The 27,055-nt window shown below is 40.0% G+C and overlaps 1 protein-coding gene across 2 annotated transcripts in view; it reads left to right on the forward strand.

Annotated features, from left to right (window-relative positions):
* Window positions 1-16,248: 16,248 nt before the first annotated feature.
* ADCYAP1R1 (ADCYAP receptor type I) overlaps window positions 16,249-27,055 on the forward strand; it is a gene marked incomplete at both ends in the record, with an annotated part of 106,866 nt that continues 96,059 nt past the window's right edge. For both annotated transcript variants that reach the window (XM_084280389.1, XM_084280390.1), the window contains one exon: window positions 16,249-16,299. In XM_084280389.1, coding sequence (XP_084136515.1) covers window positions 16,249-16,299 — 51 coding nt within the window. The remainder of the gene's footprint in view (window positions 16,300-27,055) is intronic.

Below are 27,055 nucleotides of genomic sequence, written 5' to 3' on the forward strand. Positions count from 1 at the left end.
AGTTATTGTAATGTAATCCTGCATTTTTTATTTTTTTTTAAATTATGTTTATTTTCATTATTGGCTTGAAGATAACATTGAATACAACCATCCTACACAGAACATGATCCAGAGTTATTTCTGTAAAACCTGTGATTATTGCACTTCAAGGGAGATTTTGTGATCAACCAGAGCCAAGCAATCATGCATGAAATAATCAAAAACAATCCAAAGGACGTCTAAATCCGTGTCACAAAATTATGTTTCATCTAACTGGGAGACATGCACACACCCAAAATGTGCAAAATATTATTGGAAAAAGTATTCTTTGCCTCACACAGCGTTTTCATTTCATGGCTGTTTCTGAAAAAGCCAGACCACAATAAAATATCCAATTCTTTGGACATGTTTAATGGCAGCCAAGCTGTGCTCTGGAGAGTCCTCTAGTTCATTGCACAGCAACTGTGCACCATCCTATCCTGACTCCAGCACAAAATTTATTCTGCTTGTCCAAAGCAGCCTCACACTCTGCTGACTTTAGGTCATCAGGCATTTTGTTTCATTTGCTGAGAGGATCATTCTCTTCTTTCCCTTCATGTGTCCCTACCCTCATCTCCCCAGTGAATTACACATTTCGGAACAACATACAAACTCATCACATGCTTCATTTACTCCAGCTGGTAACAAACTCTAGGGATAAAAGTTAACTCAGGATGTGAAATACCATAAAATGTGAACTCACCTTTCCTACTGCATGTGTAAGAATATATTTTTTTTTTAATTTTTTTTTTTTTTTGATGATGGTTAATTTTTGCCTGGTGCTTCAAGTGAAATGTTGGTCTGTGCTGCAGAACTCAATCTCAGAGGATGGAAACAAAATACCCTGAGCTGCCACTTTACCAGTTTACCAGACTGGGCTGAAACAGAAAATAAACGTAAATGTAACTCAGAGTTGTACTCTGCTACCACTACCTAGTTCCCAAGATTGCTTTCAAGCAAGGATGTCTCAGAGGTTATCAGGATATTAGCCAACTGTTAACCTTTGGCCTGTGTTCTGCTAGCTGGCTCTCACGTAACACTCGTGGTGGCTCCTTTGCTTTGCTGTCCTGATCCACCTTTAATTCTCTACCTTATTGGGGATGGGAAAACCCAGGAAGGCAACTTGCATGTAGCTCTCTGCCATCTGCAGGCATGAGGGTCATTAATAATGCAGCCTGCTGAAACGAGGGCTTTGGGACATCTTTATTTCTCGTCTTAATAAATTGCATCCTTTGGAGGCTGCTGAAGTGGATCTCCCAGTGCTGGAGATCAATAAAGCTTTCTCATTCTTAGGTTGCTTTCCTTTTTAAAGCATTTTTGTCAAATGCTGACTAGGATGGGCAAATACAGTATTTCTGTGAGAAACCAACCTGTGAAGCTGTGCCTGCCTACAGCATCGTTATTGTAGTTATCGTAGGAGATTAAAATAAACCCTTGCCACAGAACATACAAAGAAATAGGGGATTAATGGAGAACTGCTGTATCATACTAGGATGAAACTGTGAAATCTTTGGCCAGAACCCTTTGAACTACTGAGTTTACAAAGTGTCGATGTTTCATCCCCAAACTGCTTGAAAAGCACATGATGATGATCAATGTGGTACAACCATACCAGCACTTTATGGCTGCAGATTTTACATAATTATTTTCTAGAGCAACTAACTATGCTTCACCTGCTTCTCAAGACATCATTTGTGCTGAGCTGAAATTACATATTACATATTAAACTCAAGGTGGGTGGAAAGTAAGATCTGAACAGAATATAGACTTGTTCTAATGTGAGGAAAGTAAAGGGAAGATGTGGGACCAATAAGAAAAATGTTTTTGTTACTGGACACTTCACATTATTTGACTTTAATTTTCTTCCCAACATAAGATGCTACGAGTCAGCTGAGCGCAGCTTTGGCAGACTTACTGTTTGGGATGAACTTTCAAATGCTGTCTGTCTCAAATATCTCTCTTTCTTTCTCTTGCTCCCTCCCTTATTCCTGATGAAAAATACAGAGAAATAAGTCACAATTCATCTGATGTTTTGAGATACGTTCATATGGGTTCTGCACCTGGGAAGGGGCAACCTTGTCTGCACATCCAAACTGGGGGATCAGATGCTGGAGGCCAGCCATGCTGAAAGAAATTTGGGGATCTTGGTCAGCAGCAAGTTGCCTATGAGCCAGCAGTGTGCCTAGGTAGCCAGGAGGGCCAACTGTATCCTTGGGTGCATCGTGCATGGCATGGCCAGCTGGTCCAGGGAGGGGATTGTCCCACTCTACACTGTGTTGGTGCTTCCTCCCCTCAAGTACTCAGTGTAGTTTTGAGTGCCACAGAATAAGAGGGACACAAAACTATTGTAAAATGTCCAGAGGAGGGCAACGAGGATGGTGAAGGGTCTGGAGGGGAAGTCTTATGCATAGAGGCTGAAATCCCTTGGTTTGCACAGCCTGAAGAAGAGGAGGCTGAGGGGAGATCTCATCACGGTCTGTGGATTCCTGATCGGCACGATCTCCTCTCATTGGTGACCAGGCATAGAACCCAAGGGAATGAATGACATGAAGCTGCGCCAGGGGAGGTTTAGGTTGGATGTTAGGAAGAGGTTCTGTACTGAGAGGGTGGTCGGACACTGGAACAGGCTCCCCAGGGAAGTGGTCATAGCACTGAGCTGTGTTGAGGGCAAGAAGCATCTGGATGATGCTCTCAGTGCCATGGTCTGACTTGGCTGGGCCTGTGTGGGGCCAGGAGTTGGACTCGATTGTTATGGGTCCCTTGTAACTCAGGATATTCTATGATTCTGTGATACATAATTTAGACTCATCTGAGTTGTGCTCTGAACTCTCTGTTGGGTATGTCTCAGTGACTATACAAGGAATGTGTGGAAATCAGCCCAGTGTTAGAGGTATACATTTTAATGAAATGACTCTCACTCAAGGCCCTGAAAGACCACCCATAGGGAAGGAGCATTTTCACTGTGTCTTTGAAACATGAGTCAACCTATTTAAAACTGAGCAGTAGGGATTTTGGAGATGAAGGGGATTTCAGCCTGACTGAATTTACATCCTTGTATCCAAGGTTTTACTGGTATGCACAGCAATAAATTGTCAAAGCTCTTCAGTGGAAAGGAATAACATTTTGATTGTATCCTGAACCACATGGAATATTCCAGTTCTGTATAATTCCAAAAGGAAAATGTGAAACATACCAAGTTCAGTTACATTTGATCTGATGACCAGTTTATAACATTGGTAGTTTATAACATTCATCATCATCAACCATCACATCCATAACCAGAGGTTTCAACTATTACCTCAACATCACATTCAATACAGCAAATTTACCCGTTCACACACCTTCTGGAAATAAGAATTCTGCTCTAGTAAATTGTAATTCCACAGAGGTTAAAAAAATGCTCGAATGGATACAGTTAATATCTTCAAGCTGCAGTTTGCTGGGTTTGTTTTGGGGTTTGACACCTCTTGAATTAACAGAAACACCTCTTGAATTAATAGAAGAAGAGAAGATATATCTTGGCCAACAAATTTTGCATGTGTGTTCATGTTTATGTGTGTATGTATGTTTATATTAGACTGGTTCGATCCTGCACTGTTCAAACCTTCCCAGGTATCCAGTTAGGACCATATTCTGCTGCTTTATGGAATCTCTTAATAGGGGACCATAGGGCTGACTTATCTTCAAGAATTGGCACATGGAAAACCATGTGCAGATCATTAAGATGAATATATAATTCATCGGCTTTAATTACATGCTGAGAAGGTGATTACATGGCAATGAATCACTTCCATTTGTTCGTATTTACTTTTTGTCTTAAAGTGGTAGTTGTGCTTTATTCATAATAACAGTGAAGAAATGCTATGTAAATCGGGCTGAACATTATCTAGATTTTAATTTTTAAAAAGTAATCCTCATTGGATCTTCAGAACTCTAAGTCATGGGGATTCACATCTTTTTAAGGCACTGGGCACTCTGAAATGTGACATCAGGTTAAGCATCTTCAGTACTCTGAACTTGCAAAATCAGTTTTGGAGCAGGGAATACTTCTGCAATGCTACTCAAGATATTAGGACTTCTAGCTTGTTCAAAAGACAAACTATCTACAGACAAGCTATGGCAAAAGAAATTATCATTGTGTCATCTGATGTGTCCTTGCTTCATGGGACAGAGTGCAAAGACTTTTGTAATGTGCTGAAATCAAGAAGAAAAAGAAAGAAAAATCCCACAGGATATTCTCTAGACCCCATTTTCTGCTGTGCCAGATCGAAGGAAAGAGACTTGGACTGTCCTTTGTGTGAGCAGGAGCTTTGGTGCCTGAAAGGCCTGCAAGCCTTCTCTCTGTCCATGTGTTCAAACTACCATCACCCTCACCACGCACTACCAGGAAAAACCCTGCAGCCTTCACTGCTCCAAGATTAGTGGGAGCAGGAATGACCAAGAGCACATCACAGTTTCTCCTGAGACACAGGTTCACTCTGAGCTTTAAGGTGGCTGGATGAGAGTCAGCTCTGAGTCAGAGGCCACGTGATTGGGAATCTTTATCTGTTAGCACAGAAATAATCCTTGTGTCAGGGAAAGTGGTCTGCAAAATACTCAAATTCTATAGAGTGATCTTAAAATTATAATCTTTCTTGACTGTCCTCCTCTTTCTGGAATACATTTCCAGGGTCTCTATCCACTGATGGTCTGAAGCTTTCTTCTAATTTCCAGTTTAACATCATCTCCCAATGCTGACTTTAATTTCAATTGCTCTTCCTCCTTTGATTTTACTTCTACTATGCTTAGGGTTGCCCCTCCTCAACACAGAGTCTTCAGAACTAATGAAAATTGTTTTCTGCTTTATTAGCTCTCAGCTTTCCAAGGTGAATAGCACATTGTCCCAGACAAAGGCTAACACATGTGTTGCTTACCTTTTGTTCACTGTGGAGGGAGCTGAAGGAAACTATCAGGCATATAGATGTTTCCCATTCAGACAGCTAAATTTATGTAACATGAATTCTATCCCTGGTGTTGAAAGAACACATGCTGTGGAAGGTCCTAATAATGCCCAAATGTAATGAGCTCTTTAACCGCAGGATGTGATACAGCTGGGCCAACTTGGGCTGTTTGAGGTGAAATAGAAAAGGAGGACAATAGGAAATGTGAGTGTGAAAAAAGAAGAAGAATTATGCAACTTGCTGGTGCTTATGCAATGGCTTAAACTTATCTTTCAGTGTAGGAATGAAACTGTTAAAAAAAAAAAAGGGTTTTCATCTCCCAAGGGATGAAAGAGACAGGTTTATAGTCCCAGAAGTGTTCTGGGGTATTTTTCTCTGAGACATGAACAATATGCACCTGAGGAATCACAAAAGTAGGTGGATCATTTTCTTTACCCAGCAAGGAGTCAGGAAACATTATATCTGTTCTTTCTTATCGTCAAGATGTGCTGAACTTTGGCCTGGGAAAGCTTTCTGTGTTGTTGTTTAAAAGTGCAGAGGAGGCCAATGGGTGTTCATCTGGGACATCACCATAGATTGCCAAGTCAAAGTGCTCAATGAAGTACAAGCTATTATACTCAGAATGTCTCTGCCGTTTGCATTGGAAAATAACAAGGGATTGTATATATAAGGCAAAGAAAGATCATTTGGTCATTGTCTGTAAACACCTTGGCAGGTTTTCCACACTTCTAAGCATTCTTCTGTCAATGCCAAGGTTGTATCAGACTGTTTTCTGTACATCATCACATATTGATTCCTTTGGCATAAGGCAACTCCTTATTGTATTTATTACCTTCCAAACCAACAGGTAACTCCCTTTCCTTGCTTGTTTTATTACTTTTGTTCTGCTTTCAGTTGAGAAGGGTGGACTTGTTTCCCAGAGAAAATACGAAATCTCTGTGTTTTCGTTGAAGTTCAGAGACTGTGTCTTGCCCATGGGTTCATCACCAGCTTCAGGGCCACACCTCTGGAGTCTGCTTGTTCTAAATAGTGAAATGCCTTCCTTGCTAAAGATACCTCTAGTATTTCCTCACAGCTGAGAACATGCAGAACCTTGCACAGAGACTAGCTTGGGTCTGGGAATGATAGTTTCACGACAGCTTTATCTCAAGATAATCAGTCCAGCACACCAACAGAGCTAATTAAGGGTGTTAAGGGTGGCATCACACTCAGGTAAATGTATTACTTTGAGTTAAGGAGTTGGTTTGAAGGTGTAGCACAGCACTGTACAAGTGCTACAGTTGAAGAGATCTTCAGACACAATGGGAAGAAAGAGCTTTGGTCCACAAGTGCAGTTTTCTGCTCTTACTCTATCCTCTGGTTGTGATAGATGAGCAGACCTATCTCCATCCAGATAGGTTCAAAGCAGTGACTGATTACATTATTGATGGTCAAGTAACAGAGTCCTTATGAGCTCCTATGTAATACTGAAAACCAATAGTTACACCTATAGCTAGGGCAGGAAATGCAGACCACCAGTCAAGGAAAGCAAATTAATCAAGTAGCTCTTGTGAAACTTTGGTATGCCAGATAGAGAACACATTTTACTGGTTGTGGAGTAATAATTTTGAAGGACCTTGCCAAGCAGCACTTAAAGCTCTGCTGGAATGGAATAGCACGTAGCTACCTTTATGATCCCATATTAGTTGTGTATTAGCTATGAAGTACCACATACATCACAGATACTTCAAAAGCATGATTGCCCTGCCTGTGAAAGATGAAAACTTGTCATATATATTATTTTTTTAAACGTTGCCTACTAATGATTCCTGAATACAGAGCACTTCATAAATATTTCCTTGAATACCCATGGTCTTCAGTTAAAGTCATGCCATTTCACCAGCTCTCTGGGGAAGTCAACAGTGTAAAGGCACAATAAATCTGGTATATAATACAACAGAGAAAATAATGCTAATCAAGGAAAAAAAATCTGGATTAATTTTATGGGTGACTTTATATGGGAAGTCTGCCAAAAGTACAAATCCTGCACAGTGAGTTATGAATTGTATTCCATAACCTCTGTTTTCATAAGTCTATAGCTTCTATAGTTACAAAGGTAAGCTACAAAATTTTGACCTGTAGGTGAATGATCCATTCATGTCCATCTGAATTTTCAGAGAGCCTAAAGCAACAGTTCTAAAAGACTTCCAAAGTCATTCTAATGTCAGAATACTCTGATATCCAGAACAGTCCTTTAGATTTCAGTAAACTTTGATGTTTTAGCAAACCTGTATGGGTGAAGCAGCACACTATGAAGGAAGAAGAATTGTTATATCATGACAACTTTTATTACTTATAAAATCAAGACATTTTAGCTGGAGTTTGTTTAAACATCAAGTGTTAGTCAGTTTTATGCACAATGTCCTGGAAGGGCATAAATTTTCAAAGCTCAGGAAAGGCTGGGTTTTATGGTGACACACACGAATGGATGGATATAGTGGATTTGAATTTTCAAAGAGTTTTTGATAGTACCTTGAAGGAGAGCAGGCATCAACTGAGATCAAACAAGCTCACTGGTATGACTGGTGTACAATAATGTTACAGAGTTTCACACATCTGCTGTCTTATGGTAACTTCTTGTGTGTGTGTCTGAACCTACTCCAACAATTCCACATCTTTCTTGTATTGTGGGCCCCAGCTCTGGACACAGGACTCCAGCTTGGGCTTCACAAGGGCAGAGCAGAGAGGGACAATCACTTTCCTGTCCCTGCTGGCCACCCCTCTTCTAATGGAGCCCAGGATCCCATCACCCTTCCAAGCTGCAAGAGCCACTGCTGGCTCATGTTAAGTTTCTCATCCACCAGAACCCCTAGGTTCTTCTCAGCAGGGCTGCTCTCAGGGAGCTCTTCTCCCATGTCTGGGATTCTTATGGCCCAAGTGCAAGACCTTACACTTGGCAGTGCTAAGCCTCACTAGTTTCACCCAGGCCCACCTTTCAAGCCTGTGAAGATCCCTCTGGATGGCTTGCTTTCCTTCTGTTGTGTCAACATCACCACTCAGTTTGATGTCAATCTTATTAACGTTTATAAATATGTAAAAGGTGAGAGTCAGGAAGACAGATCCAGGCTCTTCTCAGTGATGCCAGCGATAAGACAAGGAGCAATGGGTGCAATCAGGAGCACAGGAAGTTCCACGTGAATATAAGGAGAAACTTTTTCACTGTGAGGGTGATGGAGCCCTGGAGCAGGCTGCCCAGAGAGGCTGTGGAGTTTCTTTCTCTGGAGACATTCAAACCCGCCTGGATGCGTTCCTGTGTGAGTTAGTCTGGGTGATCTTGCTGTGGAAGGCAGGTTGGACTAGAAGATCTTTCAAGGTCCTTTCCAGCTCCCAACTTTCTGTGATTCTGCAATTCTTTGCCTATGGTGAATGCAGGGCAATGAAACTCTGGTTTCCAACAATGAAAGTGAATCAAAGCTGAAGTATGCTGCATTGAATTTCATGTGGACTGAGAGGGACATATATATTTACTACATATCAGCTGAGACATAACAATTTTGTAATCTGTAAAAATTTTACTGTGTATCTGAGCCCAAAACAAAGAGAAAACAAAGGAGCAGAAAAGAAAATTAATAGTAATTGCAACAAGGAGCTAAGCTAGCCTAATCCAATGTAAGATCTGAAAGTCAACTATGTTAGCAGAATTTGCAGATGATCAAGAAAAGAATCAGATCTTCAGCAAGTGTAAATCGGGATATCTTTCTTGAATTGGTTGAATGACACTTATTTAAGTCTGTTAGACAATAGTTGAGAGATTTTTTATTTTTAAAATGTTAGGAAAATTCTATAAAGCTAGAGGACTAGGAAATATAAGAGCTGTCAGGTTATACAGAAATGATAAGGACTGTACTTTGTAAGGACAAATTATAATACTCTTACATCTTCAGGGAATTTCAATTTAATTGAAACCACTCAAAGGAAAAGGGGGAAAAAAAAACCACCCACCAAAATTATAATCGGGGACAGCTGAAGTAAAACATGCACAGAAGTTATTAGGCTGTGTTAGTAAAAGGAATAAAGATAGTACTGAAAGTAAGAAAAGGCTGTGGCAGAGATGGAAGTCAGTGCTCTGTTGTTTACCAATAGATCTTTGGTGTCTTAAATATTGGGATGGAGTTTTCTTTGTTTGCCCTTGTCAGTCTGAGTAAACAGAGGAAGAAAAAAGTAGAGTCTTTCAAAGCAGCAGCTCACTTCGTCTAAAATTAGGCATCTAGCATTTAGGTAAAGAAATTGCTCCCTGAGGATACTTACCTCTTCTCTGCCAACTGTAAAGAGAGCCTGAGTAGTCTGGACTGGACTGTGTCTAACGTTTCAGTGTGACCAATGCTGTTTAAAGTTCTCACTGGGAGATTTAATGTTCTTGTGTCAGGAGGATGGGGCAGAGTGCGCCTTCAGAAAGTTTGGAGATGATACAAAATTGGGATGAGTGGCTGATAGACTGAGGGGTTGGAGGTCCAGGGAACTGGGCAGGCTGGAAAAATAGGGAGGGAGGAAACTTGTCAAGTTCAAAAAAGAAAAGTGCAAAGTCCTGCACTTGGAGAGGAATAACCCTATGAAGGAGGACAGGCAGGGAATCAGCTGAATAGAAAGCACTTTCACCTGAGGCTCCTGGTGGACATGAAATTGATCCTAAGCCAGCAATGTGCCCTTGTGTCAAAGAAGGCCAAAAGCATCGTCAGCTGCTTGAGAGACAGTGTTGGCAGTGTGTCAATGGGGGTTGATGCTTTCTTTCTCTGAGCCCTGGTGAGAAACATCTGGAGTGCTGGGCCCAGTGCTGGGCTGCTGAGTACAAGAGAGATGTGAGCATGCTGCACTGAGTCCTGCAGGGAACCACAAAGATGATTATGGAATTATAAGGAGACAGAGCACTGGGGCTGTTTAGCCTAGAGAAGAAGGGGGGTTGTCTTATAAATGATTAGAAGCATCTGTTGGGAAGGTGTAAAGGAGATGGAGCCATGCTGTTCTCAGTGGCAACCAGCAACAGGACAAAAGGCAACAAGCACAAATAGAAATACATGAAATTAAATTTAAAGATAAGACAGCACTTTTTTTTTATTATATCAGAATGGTCAAGTACTGGAACAGGTTGCTTATGGAACTTGTAGAGTCTCAATACTTGGAGATATTCAGAAACTCATTAGAAATGGGTTTTGAATAACTTGTCCTTTTTCTATCTGACCCTGCTTTGAGCAGGGGTGTTGGACTAGGCATTCTCCAGAGGTCCCTGACAACCCCCATTTCTGTGAATCCCTCTTAGGAGTTGGTCTTTCATCTTGCAAAAACTTATTGCTCTGATTTCTCCCCTACACAAGCCCTTGTGGAAGACAATGCAATTGGTAGTCCTAATTCATGTAGAAATGTTCAAACACCTGGATTCTCATTTGCATATGGGAGTCACAGTATCTGTAATTTGCGGTTTCCTGTTTTTGCAATCACACCATTATCTTCATTTTTAAAAAGAGAGCTCTAATAAAATTTGTAGGTGTCTTCTGCATGCTAAGCAAGGAAAATCAAAAAAGCATATTCCTCCAGGTAGGAAAAAGACCATTACTCTTTACCACTGAAATGCCTAAGCCAAGTAAGAAATTGAATATATTTCTTTCAACTACTGACATGCAAAATTACTGCTACCATTGTACCTGCTTCTTTACTAAATTTTGTTTCCTGATGTCAAAAGCAAAAATATCTTGAACAGTGAAAACACTGGATATTTGAAGAGACTACATGTGTCATTAATGGATGCTTTCCAGCACATGATGCCCACATCAGTTCTTGTGTTAGAATGATGGTTGGATGTCCTACAGACTGCATCCTTTCTTGTGGACAGTCCAGGTTGCTGGTTGCCAACTCTTTTGGGCAAAGGTGTGGCATTTCTGTCTGAGGCCCTCAAGACATTCATGTTTAACTGAAAAGGGCTGACTTGTCCCTTCTAGCAGTAAATTCTTTCTGAAAACCCACCTCTTAGACCTTCTGATGTAGTTAACTTTCAAATCCTGTTTTGTCATTGACAACAGACACGGTGAGTGGAAACAAAGACACCAGGGGCTTTTCCAGTTAAGCACACAAAGGAAGAACAGGGAAGGAAATTGAATAAATGTCTTGGGTTTTAAAAGAAAGATAGATCCAGATTCTCAGCTGCTGTCATCCATGCAGATACTTTAACTTCAGTGAATTTACAAAGATTAATGCAAGTAAGTAGAAACAACCCAAATATTAGAATACCAAGAAATACTATAAGGTATATTAAAGATAGTAGAAAAGCCATGATGGCTTTTTGATTGTTTGTTTGTTTGTTTTAAGAGGATTTCTTTCTATAGGCTACTTTCTCTGGGTAACTTTAGACCCCTTGCTGTCTGGTATTCAGTTAAATTTTCTTGTAGTTTTTCTGTTCCCTTAGATACTTTACCATCAACTTATTGACACCCTAAACAGTCTAATTCCTTCTCAAGCCTTTGCGGTAGGTCAAACTTTGCTATTTTGGGTTTCACATTGCTGATCTATATACTTCAGAACATACTGGAGGTGGGGTGGCTAATCTGTCCAAATTTAGATAGCCATAATGTAGATGCCAACATAGGAGTTAGCTTTACATTCATGGGAGAGAAGTAGAAAGTTTAAAGTAGACTGCTAAAATAGGTCAGACAAACTGTTTTCTTCACATGTCTACTTCTGTCTGTTGACTATATAAAAAGACTTGACAATGAGCTCATACTTGAGTATGTGTCTTCTAGGTGACATGTCCTAGGTCACTGAAGAGCTGCTTCTCCAACTTTGCTTACTGCTTGCTAGCAAGTGTCTCAGTTGACATGTTGGCTAACCACACTCTTTAATATGAACCATGAAACTAGTGTACTACCTTTGGCAAGTTTTATGAGGGAAACAATGAAATGCACTGGATTCCAGAGCTTGTATAGAGATCCTAAAAAAGATAGACACAGCATCAACTAGATAATTACTTGTTCATACATAAGCCAAAAATGTCCTTCTTGTGTCATAAAAAGTTGTGGAGCTCTTCTCTGGGAAGAACTTAGAAATGGCAAGGAAGTGGTCTGTGAACCAGACTGATTGGTGATGGTTGGAGTACTCACCTCGTCACCTTTTTACTTTTGCAATCTGTCATTCTCCACCAATGTTTATTCTGCATAGGGAAATATTCTTTATGTCCCTGGGAAGTTCAGGAATGGAAGTGGGTGACTTTGCTGCAATGTAGAACATTCAGTCTTCAAAAGCTGCATGTTGTCAGAAGCTTCCAAACTTGTGTAGTGACTTGGTCATGGTGCAGGAGATGGATGTGGTGGGCAGTCTTGCCTGGAAACTGAATTAAGACTAAGAACACACATTTGACCACCACAGGTCTAAGCCATTGTGAATCAACTTTGAAATTTATTGCTTTCCTTTCAAACCACTGACATGTGGTGGTCCCAGGGGATCATAACAGGAATCTTGCAGAACAGGTTATTTCTTTATTTTGGGAGATATCAATAACAGCTCATAACTGCCTTATTAAGTCACTAAAAATCATCTTTCATTCATCCTACTCTGTCTGAGATGCTGTATAACAATTTCACCCATTACTTGATACAGTGAGGTCTGATTCTTTCAGGCAGTGATTGTTTCATGCTCCCCTGGGAGTAGGCACATCCTACTTGGAAAGGACTCACAGTCTGCTTTTGTTTTTTACTGACATCATATTGTGCACTTAGCACTTTTGGGCTTCTCACAGTGCAATTTTCCTCACCAGCCTTTAGGCTTCTGTAGCATAGTCCACACATGAACTAGGTACTCCAGAGTCCCTTTTTAGGTGGAGGTAAGAAATGGGCACTTGCAGTAGAACATGTTTTGCTGGAGCTTTTCCTATCTGCCCTAGAGGTACCTGTGATTCATTACTAGGAAACACAGAGAATCTGCTGTGGCACTGAAAAATGTCTCCAGTGGACAAATGAATTCACCTTTGTAGATGATGAATTATTTTCTGAAGTCATTAGATGACAAAACTGTATTTTTTTTCCTGTATTTCAGCCATGCTTGAAATAATCCCCTGAAGCTCATTCCATTTTAGTAACAATCAACTGATTTTCATATTCTCAGACACTTCAAACACCCTTCTGTTTCAACAGAGATAATTGAAGATTTTTTTTATATGTGGGAACTGTATAGGCATAACTGAAAACTTCATTCTATTGGCTATTCTGGCTTCACTAATTTGAATTTTGGTAGCAGATGAAGGTGAAACAAAACCACGAAACACCAGTATCTCTGATTCAGTAATGTAATTACAGGATTTGTCTACCAATGACAACAGAAGGCAATGTGACAATTGAAGCTTCTCTTCCAATTGCCATATCCATATATTTCTTTCTGTTCCCTGTACTGGATAGAAAAGGAAATGCTTTATATATATTACCTGTATTTTTTAAAAGTTCATTTTTCTAGTAAAACATAGCTGATAATACCTGTGTGTGAGATAACTAGCCTTTTATTGGCATTAGGTAGACTCTGCACTCACGTATATCATGCATGACAAGAGGTTCTAAAAATATATTCAGGTTCTGCTGCAGGTCCAGGGCATAAGTTCACAGAACTGGTAGTTTGGTATTGCTTAATAAACTCTTGAGTCTCTGTGGATGGTACAAAGGCTTCAGCCCAGCTTTTGGTGTAGGTTTCCATGACTACCTTGAAGGTAAAAATGAAGTCAATTCTTTTACTTTGTCTGCAAAATGTGAAAGAAAGGGAATGAAATGGTTTGCAGATGTTCTTGTAGTTTCTTTAGAAGTTCTTTTGAAACTAAGATAAAACGGAAAACATCCTCTCTCTACTTTTCAAACCTAGTGAATTCCAGGTTAAAGTAAAACTAGGTCTTCAAATAGTGGAAAGAGCGTATTCAAAAGGTTGCCACTTTCCCACAGGGTATCTCTCTATCTGTTTAGTCAGGCATTTCCCACCCTTTCATTTTATTTAAATTGTATTTCTGATGCATTACAGAGGCAGAATCCAAGGATAGAATTAAATCCATCACTCTCTGGCCTTTCTGGACTGGCCTGCACACAGGAGTGCAAATGATGAACACGTAATTTCAAATCCAGTGTCTGCTAATGCATCTGTCTGGTTTTCTGTTGCTTCTGCTAATGGAGTGACTCTCTTTTTCCAACTCCTCACTGCTGAATGTCACCACAGATGTTTGCTGTCCTCCTCAGCTGAGATGTTATCAGTCCCTCATTATTTGATAAACCATCAGAAATACAGTGAAGTAATTAAATTCAGTACCAGAGCACAGCGAGAGTGACTGATCGAGTGAGGCTGGAAGAAAGCAGATCAGTTTAGAGGGAATTTTATGAATCATTGTTCTCCATTTAGTCAGGGTCTCAATAGAGAAGACAAAAATTTAGGCAGGGCTTAATTTTCCTTTTTCATTTTTTAATTGAAAGACTCTCATATTCCCAAATGCTGATGTCCTGGCAGTACAATGCAGTCAGTATAACAATTGAGTGTCCCTTGACCATAAAAGTTCTTTTACATTTCTCTTTGTCACTCTTTTATGTACTTTAGTCTTTTTTCTTCCTGTCTTTTCTCCTTCCTTATATTTCTTCTCATTCCCTCTGATACTTAAACGTTTTTGCAGTATACACTTGCTCTATTCTTTCTCTAATCGTGGGTCCTGTATTCCTGACTTGTCTATGAACCCTTTGTTTTCTTCTCCCAAACATTTACTTATCTGCTTAAATATTTCTCTACCTGTGAAAGATGTATGTCAGTTTTTATGCCCATGGAAGTGATATGTGATGGCATGTAGCAAACTTCCATCTGACAAGATTTTAAAAGGGACCTCAGCATTTAAAGGCTTCATTTATATTTGAAAATAAAACAGATGAGAGACGGTTCTTTGGCTCTGAGCCAGACTTGTGTGGCACAGCTTATGGCAGTGGAGCTAAACTCTTATACCTTTCTAAACAGTGAGGTTGCATCTGAAGTACTGTAGACATTGACAAAGGATCTCTGACAGAGTTTATATCGGAGGAATTAGGTCTACAGGGGAGAGAGACACTGAAGGGATGCGGTGGGTTGATCTTGATTGGAAACCAGGTGCCCTCCAAAGCACTTCCTCTGCTGGAATGGGGAGAGAAAATATGATGAAAGTCTCTTGGATCAAGATATGGACAGAGACATCACTCACCAAATGCCATCACAGGCAAAATGGATTTGATGCGAATAAATTAGTAACTTTTACCAATCAAATCAGAGTCAAGTAAAGACAAATATAACCAAATCTTAAAAAAAACTTCTTCCCCACCACTTCTTGGGGTCAACTTCACTCCTGATTTCTCTCCCTCCAACCTCCCAGTGGCACAGGTCCTCAAGATCTGATCCAGCTAGAGATTGACACAGAAAGTTTCTCTTGAATGAAAAACTGTTTGAGGAATCAGCATGGTTTGGAACAAGGGGGAATTTTTTAACACTGGGTTATGGCAGAAGGTGCTGGGATGGTGCTAATGTCAGGTTCTGTTGTTGTCTTGGTCACCTGTCTAGCTCCTTGGCAGAGACCAAGCAATGGAAGTCACAGATACAGATGACACTGTTATCCATATAAGTCACTGCTGTCTTATACCATGGATGAATCTTTAGCCTGGGAATACAGTTTGTTCCTTTGCACTTCTGAACTGCTGAGTTCTCAAAAAAGCTATTAGATTATTAATAACTCAGGTCACAGATTTTGTTATCTGGACAAGTGATCCCTGGGAGTAAATCATCACATCACATAGACTCCTAAGAAGCCCCAGACAGTTGTGCTTTTGAGACACTACTGAGAATCACAAAGATCAAATCATGACTTCAGAAATGAAGCAGAGAGTTAGGTCCTTTTTCTGGTTAAAAATAATCCATCCTATCTTTTCCTTTTTGGTACCATTTAGGTCTTTGCAGCCACAGAACATGTTTAAGTAGTTTCTATGATACAAGTTACAGATCATGCAGCCATATCCATTAACTTTAAATTGATTTTCCAAGACCAGGTATAATAGTTGCAAGCCAGAGGAGGATTTACAACTCACAGTTCACGTGTTGGATTCTCTGTTTCCTGTCAATTTCCTTTTTATTCCATTCATGATTTCCATATTTATAATAATTCTCCTCTTTTGCTGCAGAGATCTGATCCTTGACGTGAAGACCTTAACCAAAAGATCTGCAGAGACCACGTGCTTCAGCCCTAGTAATTTTGTTAACAAGCAAAACCTGACCAAGTTCAAAATTAAGAGAGAAGATGGCCATCAACTGGAAGATCTGCTTCTTCGCTCTCATATTGCTTCCCATGGTAAGGAAAGATGGTTTTATTTACATTATAGTGATAGAAATTCACGTTCTCAATGCCAGCACTTGCTAGAAATGAAGGATGTGTTGCAGACATTGATTATGGCTTTTTCTGTGTTACACTAACACTTCTCCAACCTCCTTTGGGGATGCAATAAAACTGTGATCACTACTTATCCTGTAGAAGGGCAAGTCAATTCCTTGAGGGGATTTGTTCACTGTTTGTATCAGAAATTAGAAATAGAATTAAAAAAAATAATATTTAAAAAGAAATAGTAGGGCTTCTGCTGGAAATCCATTGGTTAAATTCTTTTGCCAGGCAGAGGGGATAAAATTTGGGATCCCCCATCAGCCTTATGAAACCTAAGCCTCGAGATACTACAGTCAGTGCTTTTGGATGCCTCCAGCCAGACAGCCAGCTGAACATGAGCTGGCAGTGTGCCCAGGTGGCCACGAAAGCTAACAGCATCCTGGCCTGTATCAGGAATAGTGTGACTAGCAGTAGAGAAGTGAGAGTTCTGTTATACTCTGGTGAGGCTGCAACTTAAGTACTGTGTTTGGCTTTGGGCCCCTCACTACAAGAAGGATGTTGAGATACTGGAGCATGTCCAGAGAAGGATAACGAAGCTGGTGAAGGGTTTGGAGCACAAGTCTTATGAGGACCAGCTGAGGGAACTGGGGCTTTTTAGTCTTAAGAAAAGGAGGCTGAGGGGAGAACTTACTGCTCTCTACAACTGCCTGCAAGGAGGGTGTAGAGACATGGGGGTCAGTCTCTTCTTTCAGGTAACAAGTAATAGGATGAGAGGAAATGGTTTCAAATTGCTCAGAGGAGATTTAGGTTAGATATCAGGAAGAATTTCTTTACTGAGGGTAGTCAAACATTTGAACAGGCTGCCCAAGGAGTTGGTGGAGTCACCATCCTTGGAGGTATTTAAAAGGCATGTATGTAGATGATATGCTTGAGGACATAGTCTAGGGGTAGACTAGGCAGGGTTAGGCTGTGGCTGAGCTCGATCATCTTAAAGGTCTCTTCCAACTTAAGTGAGTCTTTGATTCTATGATTTTCCAAGAAACAATTTTAAGAAACCATACAAGTGGGTCTCTAGATACAGGCACTCAAACTCTTTCATCACTTCTCTGAAGTATGAAATTTTCTGTATGAAAATTACAAAGATTTATTTTTAATGTGTCTACTTACCAAGTAATGTTATCCCAGGAATCAGTCTTAACACATCTGGGGACTGTTCTCTGTGCATCCCGATGTAACATAACAGCCATAAACCCATTGATCAAAGCAGGCATTTTTCACTTTGCAACAGTGAGAAATAGTATATGACCCTTACAAGAAACTCATCCTCCATTTCAACTCAGTTCTTTGATAGACCATTGATCATAACTGTGCTTTTCATCATTTCTCAAGAAGCATTGCATAGAATGATACCCGGGCAAATAGCACAAGTATTTAAATCCCTTATCTAATTGTTAATAGCCTTCTATTACTTTCATCAAATTCTCTAAAACTGCTTAACATCCAGATGGTCTCATGTTACTGCACTTGAATAAAAAGGGGTTTCGAAGCATTCTTCACATGTACTTTGCATATTTTTTAAATAAGAACTATTTAATACATGACCAGGGTATCTGTTCACAGTTTTGACACTTTCTTGCTTGTGTATAGATTGTGTAACCTGTCTTTTACAGTGTGTAGTGGTCAGTCTGTGGGTCTCATTTTTATTTTGGCACGCAAACCCACCCATTCTTTCCTTTTAGGGCTTATTTAGAGGACATTACCTGCATATAATGTGGCATCATTCAGTGAAATTCTGTAGAACAGAATTGGAACTGGTTGAATACATCTTTTCCTCCAAATAATATAGTCCCTTACCATGCAAACATATGGTCTTTGGATTTCTTTCTAGTGCTTGACTCTTTAGACCATTGCCTAGCTTTTCTGGTCAGGTAGGAAATATTAATTATAAACAAAGTGAGTATGTTTAATTTTTATACTGTATCTCTGAAATAGTTGCACTAGACTTCCTCCAAGCTAATGGGAAGGGAAAAACTGAGTTTAGATGCCTATGTTAAGTATGAGATTCCTGTGTTCTTGACTATCATAGAATCATTTGGATTGGAAGATTATCCAGTTCCAACCCCCTGCCATGGGCTGGGACACCCTCCACTAGCCCAGAGTGCAGTAAGTCCCATCCAACCTGGCCTTGAACCCTGCCAGGGATCCAAGGGCAGTCACAGCTTCTCTGGGCAACCTGTGCCAGTGCCTCACCACCCTCACATGAAGAATTTCTTCCTAATATCTACTCAAAATCTGCCCTCCTCCTTGTCCTGCCACTCCTTCCCTTGTAAAGTGTCCCTCTTCATCTTTCCCCTTTAGGTACTGAAAGCTGCTATAAGATCTCCCCAAAACCTTCTCTTCTCCAGGTGAACCACCCCAACCCTCTCTACCTGTCTCAATAGCAGAGGTGTTCCAGCTCTCTGATCATCTTCATGGCTCTCCTCTGGATCCAGTCAAGCAGATACATGTCTTTCTTATGCTGGGAGTCCCACAGCTGGACGCAGTACTCCCAGTGGTGTCTTATGAGAGTAGAGTGGAAGGGGAGAATCACATCCCTCAACCTACTGGTCATATGCTCTTTATGCAGCCCAGGACATGGTTGACTGCAAGAGCTCGTTCCTGGATCATGCTGAGTTGCTTGTCCACCAACACCCCAACTCCTTTTCCTCAGGGCTGCTCACAATCTGCCCAGCTCTCAGTTGTGCTTGAGATAGCTGTCATGATCCGCAACCAGATAGACTGCTTTGGCAGAGGTTAAACCCCCTTGCGTTCCAACCGACCTCACATTGCTCTGGGTGTCTGGGAGCAGCTGGGCTTAACCCCTGAGCGATGTCCAATTAGGTGCTTTATCGTGAGGAGGTCTTCACAATTCACACTAGCCTCAAGCAAGTCATTGAGTACCTCAGCTTTTTCTATATCCCAGATAGACAGGTCTCCCATTTCCCTCCAGAGAGCTTCTATTAGGGCTTCAGCTTTCCTCACCTGATCCCTGGCTACTCAAACAATTTCTCTGTGTTTCTCCCAGGCTATCTGCTCTTGCTGCCACCCTCTATAGGCTTCCTTTGTGAGTTTTTCCAGTTGTCTGTGTTTATCCATGCAGGTCTCCTGATATTTTTGTCAACTGTAAAAGGAGATTAGCTGAAATTCAGATACTGATTACATAAACACACCTTGTTTCTTCTGGTTTGAGACCCAGAAATGACAACTGTTTTGTCTCAGTCTGTTAGGATCTCCCATCTATTCAAGTTCAGGCTTGATGGGGTGCTCTGAGTGACCTAGTGAAGATATCCCTGCTTACTGCAGGGGGTTTGGACTAGATGACCTCTAAAGGTCCCTTCCAACCTAACACGTATGATTCTATGATTCTGTGATCTTGCAGCTAAGCCTATGACAGCCTTAATGTTTCCTCACCTGTAAGTGTTGATGAGATGCATCCAACACCATGTGAAACTGGAAAGCAGACTGTTAGAGCTGCTGAATTCCTGGATATGTAATCATATTTTTCAGATTTGAACAAAATTAATTAAATGGACATATGCATGGAAAAGCAAAAGATATTTTTAAGTGAGCAGTGATCTTCAACGTTTCAAGATCTTTGATATTCAGCTTAAGACACACAAAAGGTGTCTTATTATTTAGAGGTGAACAATTTTTAATTAAGGGAAATAAATGTGACTGAACATATCTCTTGAGCTTTCAGATGGATGACCTTCCTGGCAAATGTAGAAGGACAGCAAGTTTCCAATTTCTAGCATTTCAGGACATAACTGTGATCACTGAGCTGGATAATTAGTGATCAGCTTCAGCTTTTGGAAAAAACAGTTCTTTAATGAAATTCTATGAAGCAAAATGGAGCTAATAAGAACAAATACACTTTTATACATGCTGTTTCTGCAATGTTTATGATGTTTGTGAGTCCAAGGTTTTATTATAGTCTTTTACAGAAACCCAGGTACTAAAGTTAGAGTTTAACACATGAATTTGTGCCATTGCACACACACATCTTTGGCCAGTGAAGAGACTTAGGCCTGTGACAGAGAATGGACAGTAATTAGTTTATAGCATTCATTCCTTATTGCATCCCTAAGTTTCACAGACTGAAGTTCAGGAACGTTCTAAGGTTATTTGTGGTTCTTCCCTTGCTAGGGCTCTTTTGTAATGCTCGTGGTAACACATTTTGTCTCTATTGGGACACTCTTTCTCTTTAAACCACTCTAATGTGTTGTGACGCTCTCCACAAATTGGTACTTTTGTATCATGCAGATTTTCAGATTATTTTACCAAAGGAATGGATGTGACTTAAAAAATTAGAGTGAATTTGACTGTCAGCCCTAGCCTCCAAGAAGTTCCTGAAAAACAATCTTCTTTTCTGTTGCTTTCCTCTTAGCACACCTGGTACTGTTCAAGGCATCTCCAATGACTCTCAAGGAGAGCTCCTGTTCTTGCTGGTGTTGGGCTCATGTCTCCATCCCTCACAGTCAGTGTGGTTGCATTAGCTCCTGAATCTGTACACCTGCTTGGATGTGCAGCTTTTTGTCTTTGGCAATACACAGATCCATTTTACACTCAGAAAACAAAAGCATCCAAACTTAAAGTCCATGTTCATAAACAGGTCAAGAAAAGGCAAAAAGAAGACAAATTGCACTAATGAAAAATTCTAGGTTGCCTCAAGTATAGACTCACACCAGACAACAAGATTATATTATGCTAATAAATAGTTAGAAATGGGCATATCAAGCCAATTCTAATTGTTGGGGACTAGTGTGGTTGTGTTTTTTATGTGTTTAGCAGTATATTCTGCATTTGCCTATCACAAAAAAATTCCACCTTCTTAATCACTTGGGATTTGAGGTAGGATCTAGAAGCATGATGGCCTTTTAAAGGAATACATGAGCTTTATTTTTTCCCCATTTTAATTACTTTCCTAGCTTTAAATGTCTGTGTTGCTATTTTAGCTGGTATTAATACATTTTTTGTTAACTGGCTGGTTTCTTTTCAGTCATTCACATTCTTTTCTTCATTTTGCCTGAACATCTCTTTTCAGTTGCACATCAGTTTTCTTCATCCTACCACTTTTTTTTCCCTTCTGAATTCACTTTCGCTGCCATTTTGATTGATTTCTCATTCCATTCATCTGTGATAGCAGTGGGCTTTGTTTTTGACTAAAATATTAACAAAAGTCATCATAAAATTGAGGAGATAGGATCCTAAACCATCATTCCTCTGTCTGGTTCCAAATGTACCTGAGAAACAATGAAATTCATGACTCACAAAGTTGGCTTAGTATATGAACTGAATTTTAAATGTAACTGCAATGCAGGTGTTCTGTCTGTAATAATTCAATCAGATGTATTTCTTCAGCTAATATGTGGAATTTCTTGTGGATACATTCTTAATAGCACTCAGTTTAAACGTTTCAAATGGGAAGATGTTATTTGTCGTGTGTCATCTGCTGGCAAACAGATGTTCATTGACTTCCTTAAAAACCAAAAAAAAATAACCAAAGAAAAAGAAAAAGAGATGGCTGAAAAAGGAGAAGGGTGATGCCTTTTGTATACCAACATTGAAGTGTGATCACTGTGTGACGGTCAGATGAGGAAACACAGATTTGGATGCACAGACAGTATCTCACAGACCACAGAATGAAACCTTGATCTGATTGATTGTGTTTAAGCAATTCATTAAGAGGTGAAGAGAGAAACTGGATCTGTTTGCTCAGCCCCTGTTTACTGAAGGGGGTAATATTTCTCAATCTTTTGAGGGTGTGTATAGTCTACTGAGTAGAGAGCTGTCTGTATCCTCCATTATTCATCCGTAGCTGTCACTTCCAGTGCCAGGGTACGTTCAAATAAGATCATCTCATTTCAGCCTGTTGTTTTTTAAAGATGAGAGACAGTGCATGCAGACACACCATGCTACTAGTTTCTCTCCAACCCTGCTATGTTTGTCAGAGCATCCATTTTCTGCTGCAGCTCAAATGTGAGATGGTTGTGTTGGTCCCCACTCTTTAGGCAGCCTTTTTTGTTTGTTTGTTTCTATGCAGGGCTTAATAAGACAGTTTTTAATGAGTTTATCTGCCTTATGATTTGTAACATCTCACAGCTCTGTTTGAGAAGTCGAGTTCTCTTCAGGATTGCCAGCTTCTTTAACATAATGCACAGTTACACAGGACTTCCCTGTTACTTATGTAAAGCAAATACAAATATAAATATAGCTGGGAAACTGCTGGGAATTCTCTGCACAGGTGAAAAAAATCAGCTAGCCAAGACATCACTGTTACTACAGCTTTTCCTTTTTAATATAACGGGGTGGGGGAGGTGCTGGGGACAATCAACAGAGTATAACAACCTCTTAAAAGCCTACACCTTGTTTGAAAAAGAAAACTGTCTCAGGATGTGTGCAATATTGAGTAAGGTAGGTTCAGAATTTCTGTTAAGGTGTATCACAATTAGTGTCAGAGAAAAATCTGTCTTGCAAAACAATGGAAGTGCCCTTGTCACCAGCCTAATTCAAGCACCTTTCAGAGACGCAAAAATTAGGATCCTAGGTTCCAGATGGTCCTTAGCCTGTCAGCTAGGTGGGATAGGTACTTGAGGAGAGTGACAGGGTGACAGATACTTCAAGATAACATCTCCACTTGAGATATCTATAAGTCCCTGGGTTTTCTGAGAGAACCCAGCATGTTGGCACCCTGTCTGAGATGCGTGAAGCTGGTGGAAGACCTTGATGTTGTGTGTTGGTGCTCCAGCACTTGTAATTTCACACTGGGCACATCAGGTGTCAGTTATGGTTATTGTAAAAGCTAAAGAAAGACTCATTTGGTTAAAACATTTTTAAGCTTATGAAGCTTATTTGCACAAAATATGAATCACAGCCAAAAAAAGAAAGTCTAGAATTATGTATATTCTACCAATGCATGGTCCACAAGCACAGGCATCTGCATGCAACTTTCCTTATTTAGGAAGGGCAGATATTTAGGTCTTAGAAATACATGGCAGAAGGTTACAAAGAAGAAAATTCTTGCCCTAAATTAATGTGTTCACTTTTTGCCCTCTGGTAGTAGTAATAATTCCTGTGACAGGCAAATAATATGATGACAACACTGATATAAGGACATTAATATGATTCTTCTCCCTGCTGGTTTTGTATTCATGAGCTTGAAGAAGCATTGGATGAGCAGTCAAATTACACACTGGGAAATAAAAAGAAAAGGATCTCTTAGAAAAGGAGCCTTAAAAAAGAAAAAATCATAATCAGTGATTTTTCATATCGCTCAGCTATTAATATCCAGGACCTGGAGGGATATTATCCAAGTCTCAAGCAAGTGTGCTGGTGGCCTGTTCTTCCTTGGGTTTGCTGAGTCAGCAGCCTGATAAGATTTACTGTGGCGTCAGCTTGAAGAGATAGCTGTGATGCAGAACCAAAACTACACTAAAAGGGAGGGGGGCACAGAAGGAAAAGAGCACAAAGAGAGGAAAAGAATATGAAAAAAAATCATATTTGCATCACTGCACTGTTAGGGAATTGGTCTTTTGTATGCCCTCTTTACCCTCTCCCCATGGTTGTAGTAAATTGTTTCTTCCCAATCTGGGAAATAAACTCTGCTGCTTCTCAGAATGAATATATGTCCTACGGCAAGAATTGGGGCTTTCCTGAGGATCAAGTAGCTATGCTGTAAGCCTGCCTGGGGGAGCATACAGGATCAGCTCTTGCCCCAGGGTTACACACCACAAGGCTCTCCAGATGAGCTGTCCAGACGTTGCCTATGCAATTGCCATGGGGTTAGGAAGTACATGCAAGGCAGAGTTTACAATGCTTAAGGCCACTTCTAGGGCTGCTTTTTCAAAGTATTAGAGACATGGCTGTTTAAGCAAAATCTACGAGGGTCATTAAAAAAACCCCTGCCAACCATAAAGGCCAAGTGTTTCTATCATTGCAGGTCCCACAGGCACAGAACCCAACTCAACTAATCCGTCTTTGTTTCTCCATGCAAGGGGTGAATAGCTCACTCCAGGTTAGCTTGTGCTCATGTTCCTGAAAGGAAAATGGGGGTGCTCTCAGATTTTTCTTTCTGGTTTTTTTTTTTTTTTTTTTTTTTCCAAGTGGAAATCACTTTGAAGTGAGGATTTTGGAAATAAGGGTCCCCCACTATACCAAAATATGTTTGTTCCATGCCATATAATGCTAATTGTGCCCCTAGTGGAGAACATCAGTTTCCCCAAGGAATGGGACCTGCCTCTCTATTCCCTGTGCATGTGAGGGCTGAACTGTGTACCTAAGTGATGTCAGGAAATGTATTTGGGCCAATATTTAGCCACCTAGATGCTGGATGTCTAGATTAATAGATCTACCCATATACACTGATGATGCTTCTATAGTCAGTTGCAAGGGACAAACACCTTCAGATATTGTCAATCTAAACCTCCCTAGTGCTCTCCTTACTGCAGGGTCATCAAAAATTAGCTTAAACCAGGCTTCAAGCTCTTCAGTGTTTAGAAACCTCCTCTATATCAAGCAGTACATTACATTTTATGAATGTCATGTGGATGATGAATAGATGACAGGAAGTCACTGTTGCCAACTGATTGTTTTCTGTTATCAACATCTTAGAACTCATCTTCAAAGGGTGGTTCGTAAGGTTGTCATAAATATTGTTTAATACCTTTCTTGGAATATATTTTTAAGATAAAGTATTGAATGTGCATTCTTCTATGGGTGAGGGCAGATGCTAAAGGATCATTGTGTCTGTAGTGTCAAAAATTAAAACTGCAAAGATCCATTTTAGAGAGAGGAGGAAATATATTTTCCCCATATAATAACATTTCAACAGATTTGTAGTGCTTTGATAGAATTCTTTCTTGTTAAGATTAAAGAATTTAATCTCAATTTCAGCAGCTGTCCCCCCCTTTTTTTTTGGTACAAAGTACAATTTCTAAAATAGATACTGTTTTCAAACAAGACACAGTATAGAAAGGGAGCACTTCCCCCTTTTTGTTTGGTTCGTTTGAGGTTTTTTCCTTGCTATCAATGCAATTTAGACTGTAAACCTAATCAACGTGTTATCTCCTGAAGGAAAATAGTCTCAATGAGCATTTTTTGGCCAGATTTCATTTGTCACTTGGTGAGTTTAATGTTTTCCAAACCTTTGTACTGTCTCAGTGGCTGTACTCACTGTTCCAATGTACTTTATAGACCCGTACACTTACAGTGAAAAGTTCTGCTGAGGATCACAAAATGGCAAAGTTTTTTAGTGCTTCTGGTCTCCCTGATAACATATTTATGCAACATCCTTTCCTGTCCAACATTTCTCAGTAGGTTTCTGTTGGAGTGTAAAATTCCTATTAATTCTCTAAGAGATTTAGATGGAAAAAGAAAACACTTCAGCTTCTGTGTATGTTTTTCAAATGCTGTCAGTACCACAGTGTCCCTCTGACTCAGCATCCGTGGCCAAAGTGTGTTATTCAGGGGTTATTGAGGTTAAATGCAGGCTGGTGATTTGGTTCTTTGAAGAATCCTAAAAACAGTTCGTCAATAATTTGAGGTACTGGTGTTTGTAGATTTGGGAATGGAATGTGCAGAGAAATTTTTTGAATGTAATTAATCATATCTGATAGCCACATTTGAGCATGTTACTTTATTTTGACATAAAACCATTTTGGACCTTCATTCTGGCTTTCTTACTTGCTAAGGGCTGATAATAACTGATAATGCAAAACGCACATTGGATAAGATTAGAGATATGCTGAAGCTCAAGGGTATAAATTTGTGTTTATTTCCTCACAAATATTAAAATGTTCTTTCTTCTTGCTGCCCGCTGGCTGAGCTGGTTTTAGTTATTATATCTCTGTTAGCCAGTCTTATGGTAATTTGCTCCATTACTTAAAAAACATTAACAAAATACATGACATTTTTGCATTGCAATAGAAACTAAAAATTCTTGTGCAATTACAGCCTAAACTAGTCAATTTTAGTACCTGTCCCAGCAGAGTAAATGTGCAAAAGCTAATCTTTTTGACCATCATGTGTTGTCTACTATGTCTGAACCAACACAAGAACTCCAGATGAACAACCTGTATACTAATTTAAAATAACTGTTGAGCCTCACTATATATTTTCAGTCTAAAAGGTTTGACATTGAAGTGGTGAAGTTACTGTTCATCTTGTAACTGACTGTAGCTATAGGTATTCCCTTGCATACTCCATTTACAGACCCCCTGTGGGAGAGATAGGAAGCTTGTTAGAGGGAAGCAGCATCCCTTGGAATGGGTTGTAAGATGCTGAAGGGCCTTTGGTACCCTGAGGAAAGCAAACTGATGTGAACACAACTATGCATGGGTATTTATTTTTCCATTCCTCCAGGAATGGGAAAATCTACTTACCCCTTCTACCTACCCCCAAATCCTGAACGCTATGGGTGGTTTCAACTAAATGTGACAGAAGGACCACATTCTCAGGCAAATTAATTTTCTGCCAGTTTCATGCAAATGTTTAGGCCAAGACAGTGATTTTGTTAATTCCCTACAGAAAAATTAAAATCAACATAATCTCAAATCTCTTTAGACATCCTAACAGGAGCTCATTCAAGAGACATGAATCCCCAGAATCAATAGCTAAAGCCTTGTGTTACTGCTCACAAAACATCCCAGATATTAGTGTTTTAATTCTGTTTTTATTTTAATCTAACAGCTAG

This window comes from Gallinula chloropus (assembly GCF_964237585.1).
Source record: "Gallinula chloropus genome assembly, chromosome: 2".
Lineage (NCBI taxonomy): Eukaryota > Metazoa > Chordata > Aves > Gruiformes > Rallidae > Gallinula > Gallinula chloropus.